At 43.2% G+C, this 4,991-nt stretch overlaps 1 protein-coding gene across 1 annotated transcript in view; it reads left to right on the top strand.

Annotated features, from left to right (window-relative positions):
• Positions 1–342: 342 nt before the first annotated feature.
• The window catches only part of csnk1da (casein kinase 1, delta a), a 15,552-nt gene continuing 10,903 nt past the window's right edge, over positions 343–4,991 (top strand). Inside the window, exon 1 of the mRNA XM_035655356.1 lies at positions 343–418. Coding sequence (XP_035511249.1) covers positions 343–418 — 76 coding nt within the window. The remainder of the gene's footprint in view (positions 419–4,991) is intronic.

Here is a 4,991-nt window from a genome sequence, read left to right as displayed (position 1 = left end):
CACAACCTTCCTCAAAATCCGTCTTCATCCGTGGACAACTTAAGCGGATCTTCGTCAAAAACAGCGAGAGCATAAAGTACACACTTTAACCTTTCTAACAAGCTCCGTATTGCCGCAATATGAGGTTAGTGCTATTTTAAAACAAGTGGCGAAAGATTTGCGAGAGCTGACTTCATCCGGAGACGACACACAGAAGACACAATCCACCGCTCGCAGAGGCTTTAATGTGTCGGATATCTGGCCTGTTCTGCTTTTAACCACTCTTGGACTTTCAACCTGAACATTTGTTGGATATTTTGGAGCTAGCGAGCGCGCTTGCTGGCCGACCACAGATTGCCTATCATGGAGTTGAGAGTGGGGAACCGATATAGACTGGGCAGGAAAATTGGAAGTGGATCGTTCGGAGACATCTATCTGGGTGAGTTACAGTCAGAGAAAGTTGCTGCCGTGTTCCCGGTTGTCTCTCTTTACCTCAGCCCGGTACACGAAGCTGAAGAGAGCCAGCCCGACAGCTTTGTGCGAGTCTGAAACGAGCTCATAGTCAGTCAGCTGTTCACTGTTTAGTGTTAGCCACGTTAGCTACTCCGCTAGCAGTCTGTGTAGCTGAGCAGCCAGTTAGCAGTAACAAGACTTCCAGTGAATTCATTCACAGTAAACGACGTGTTTGTACAATGTGCTCGACTTGGGGAACATTTTTGACTGTCGCAGTTTAAAATGAAGGTCTAAATAAACCGTGTTGACGGTAAGAGTGGAAACTGACGGCTGCAGTGTCGCTCAACCCTTTATAGCCAGTGAGCTAACACAACTAGCTCATAATTGAGTTTACTGTCTGCCTTTATAACCCGGGATAAGCAGTAATCCGGGAACAGAATCGCTGACTTTATGGTTCCTGGAGGGTTAAATGACATGTAAATTACTCACTGCTGCTGAACAGCCACCTTCAAACACAACAGGCCCGCTCAGTTTCCTCCTCTGTTCCTAAGAAGTGATTAATCAGGAGGCTAGCTGGCTGCAGCACTGGCTCCTCACAGGGTTTTATTTCACAATAATCTGAGTCCCTTCTGAAAGTAACCACGATCATAAAGGAGTGAAGCTGTCTGTATTTAGTTTGGGGTCCTGATATGATCCAGTGAGGCTCCATGGCCTAGTGGGAACCAGCGTTGACATGAAAATGGTTAATAAATCCTGCTGCTTGTTTAGTGCCTGAGGGGACATGTTCATATATTACTGCCCTTCATCTACAAAGTGCCACGGGCTGCGGCCTATTGACTGTGCAGTTTTGGTAGTAATTGATTGGATGTGTTGCCTCTCCTTGGAAGTAAAGGTTGAGTACATTAAATGTGCTGATTAAACATTATTCACTACACAGAGTGGATTTAGCTCGGCCACTAGCAGGGTTATCATTAATGGTTGGGCGCGGGAAGTTCAAGACCCATTAGAGGTACAAACGTGGGGAAAACACGGATAATGGAAAACTTAAATATGGAAACGTTCTTGCCCAATCTGATTATAATAAGTGGATGTATTAATCACTCCCTGACGTTGTGTTCTGCCACCTTCATTGTAATGCATCCTCTGGTGGCCATATTGGAGGTCCACAGCTCTTGGCAACAGTGGCTGAGAACAGCTGATCACATTTCTAGGCTTAAGACTTAGTCATCTGAGCAACAATGGAGACGAGACATTGTTAATTCAGGAAGCGTTTTTTACCGGCTGTGGACTCATCACTTCATCGCTGATATCTAATCAACCAGAGAGAATAATGCCCCAGTCTGGCTGTCACAACCTGATCAATGATAGTGTAATAGAATTGATATTCAGCGTGTCTGATTTGAACAATTTACCAACATATGTTTTGTTTTACATACTATTACGTGTATTACTGCTATTGAATAGGGAATAGGGGAAGTTTAATGTCCGTGGTGAATAAAACATCACGACACTGTTGTGCTATAGAGGGCTGAAGGCAGTGTATTGGACCGTTTTAAGGCGTTCTTTTGTAGAAACTGCTTTTACACTCCGATGGTTAATGTTTTATATCATAAACTACAAAATCCCTTTTTTTTTTTCATGTCAGCGGAGGTGGTTGGTACACGCTCATACTTCAGTTCCCATAAATGATGAAAGGAAGTGTTTGAGCTGGATGGGCTTCCTGATGTCGTGAAGACCAGCCTTCGCCCTGAACCTGTTCTGCAGGCAGTGTTTCTGGTTGATTTGTATTGTTTTAGATCCAAGCTTCACACTCGCCATGTTTCCTGCCTTAAGGAAACACATTGTGGAAAATGGAAGGTCTAAAAATGAGCTGTTTTAAGATGTGGTGAACCCGGGGGTTTGAAGAGCAGTACAATAGCAGGTGGTCTGCTCGGATGAACGCTGCACCACACTGCTGATATTCAGCTTCCTGCCTAAACCTGTGTAAAGACATGAATTGACTCTCGTTCTGTGGGTAAGACGGCACACAAGCGGACCCTCAGAGTCTTCCTTTAAACCCATTGTGTTTCACGCATTAGTCACATCCACTCTTGTTAGTGCAATCAACAGGTCACACTGACGGTGAGAGCTGCCAGCTGCTTACATATTCACTTCCCTCCCTCCTCTCTTGAGTGGCTGCCGACTCGTGTGACGTAACATTGGTAACCAGCCATAACAGAGCAAGGTTAAATGCTAATAAAGGAAGATATTGCAAAGAATTGTAAAGTGTGCCACATTAACGCTCCCACACAGTGTGTGAGCAGCCTGCGGTGGATTGGGCTCGTAAAGGGCCGAGAGGCTGTTTGCTGTTGGCGTAAGGAGGAGATGAGGTCAGCTCTTGGTGTGAAGCCTTGTACTCAATGTGCTGGACTGTCAGATGTTCACCACTGCTGGAATAGTTTGCAATCTTTGAGAGGTTTGTCACTCAGTCCTTAAAGTGTGCATAAAGCAGTAAGTCGAGCTCTACTTCCTGTTACATGGTGGATGGTTTGCATGTTTGGTTCATGTTGAAACAAGCCACAGAAGCTTGGTTGCAGTGTTTGTCACCGCACAAACTCCCTGAACTGGATTTTCCCAGCAGTGTGTAGAAAAAACAAACACAGCGTTGAGTTTCTATTTGGTGGCATCAGCTTGTTTTGGCTCAGTATGGATTCTCTGGCTTTTGATGGTGGCTGAGGCTGCGTTCACACACTGGCACTGCCCCCTGTCAGAGCTGGGTGTCTGCCCTCAAAATCTGACTGCAGCACCAAGGAGGTAAAAATAAACTGGCATTGAACGACGCCTGAATAAAAATGAAAAACGGCAGCCTTTTTTATTGGCAAAGTTCTTGTCATTTAAAACGCCATCTTTGTTGTTTGCAGCCAAACAAAAGAAAACCCAAAACCTGCTCTCTTCTTATCAACACTTTGCACACATATGCTATTATTTTGTGCCAGACTAAATACATTTTTGTGTTTATTTAAATTGTCTAGGAGGGATTTGTTTTAAATTCATATGAAACAAAACAAAAAAAAAAGATACAAAAAAACTGAAAGAAAATGTAAAGTAAAACACAATTAGGTTGTTTAACCTGTAAAAATGTCAGGTTATGTGCCAGACTATTTATACGGCCCTACCTCTCATTTATATTAATAATCTTAATATTCTTAATATTAATTGATAAAGACACTTTGCAGAATTGTAAAATCCCTGCGTATTATGAACAGTCTGAGCATGTGGTGTAGTTTGGTGATACAACTGCCTCAGTCGTCTACTACAGGATCAAACAGGACAGGCACTTATGTAACAGATACTTGGCCTGCGATACCACTGTAAACTGAAACGGTTCCAGCTGTGTATGCCAAAAGGGATGGGTCCATTTATATAAGCAAAGCTAACAGTGAGAGAGCGCTGCAACCATAATGGACAACTTTAAGGCATGTTTAAACCAAATGCTGAAACGACAAAAGAAAACCCCAAACCTGCTCTCTTCTTATCAACACTTGGTGACTCATTTTGTCAGCCTCATGACACCTTGTTGTTCTGCCTTTCAGCTGACTCTGTGTGCAGCTATTGTGTTCATAGTGGTTTTGTTGACGTCACAACTACCTCTCAGGAACTTCACAGTTGAGAAATCTGATCTGAGGTTTTTTTTTTTTTTGCTTGCAGTTGCAAAGCGAAGACCCCGTTCAATATATATTCCTTTGCAGTACATTTCAGACTCGGTGACATCCTAGAAAAGCTGCAATAAGAATCCAGCCTCCAGCAACAGGCTGGGTTTGACGTGGCTCTGGTCCTGCACCACAGGACGGCTCACACTGCAAACCTCTGACACTCTGTGCAACATGTCTCATCTGTTTGCTCTCACCACCCACAGTATGCTGCCACAGTATTTGAGGAAGGGGATTGTTGGCACTCTGTGGCTTTCCTTGACTCTCATCACGTCATCCTTCTTACCACGTTTCCTGTGTCTGTGCTGTGAATTTCTAAGTGACACAGAATGAGTTCAGTAAGAGCTGGCCTGCTGTGATGATTAACGTGGCAATACTGGAACGCCTGAGATGCGTGAGATATTAAGTATTTAATTAAAAGGTTTTTATGCTTTTGAAGTTAATTGTGTGTGAAGATTTTCCACTTAGGCCCCACGTACACTTGGCATTGCAGGTGTTTGGTACCCGGATAAAATCCAGATGAGATTAAAGACACTTGAAATCCGTCTTGGATTTCTGGGCTGCGTGCAGATGAGGGTCGGCCCTCCTCCAGTCCAGGAGGAGGTTGTAATTAGGGATGTCATCGTGATTATAAATGTAGTATTCCATACCAATGCCAGTGAAATTCCACAAATTCAAAAACCTCATTCTTAAAAACATCTAAACATTACAAAAAGTGACTCTTCTGATTGCCTGTTTGCTTTCCACTCTTTAATTCATTTAGTTTTTATACTTTTTAAAAAAACCTTTTGGCTTTCTCGATCATGTCTGTACGTCCTGCTCATAGTTCCTTTATGAAATCCCATATTTGTATTGATATCAATGCAAAAA

Source organism: Morone saxatilis, unplaced genomic scaffold, assembly GCF_004916995.1.
Source record: "Morone saxatilis isolate NCDOM2014 unplaced genomic scaffold, NCSU_SB_2.0 Contig14, whole genome shotgun sequence".
Lineage (NCBI taxonomy): Eukaryota > Metazoa > Chordata > Actinopteri > Moronidae > Morone > Morone saxatilis.
This window is presented reverse-complemented; position numbering and strand designations above follow the sequence as displayed.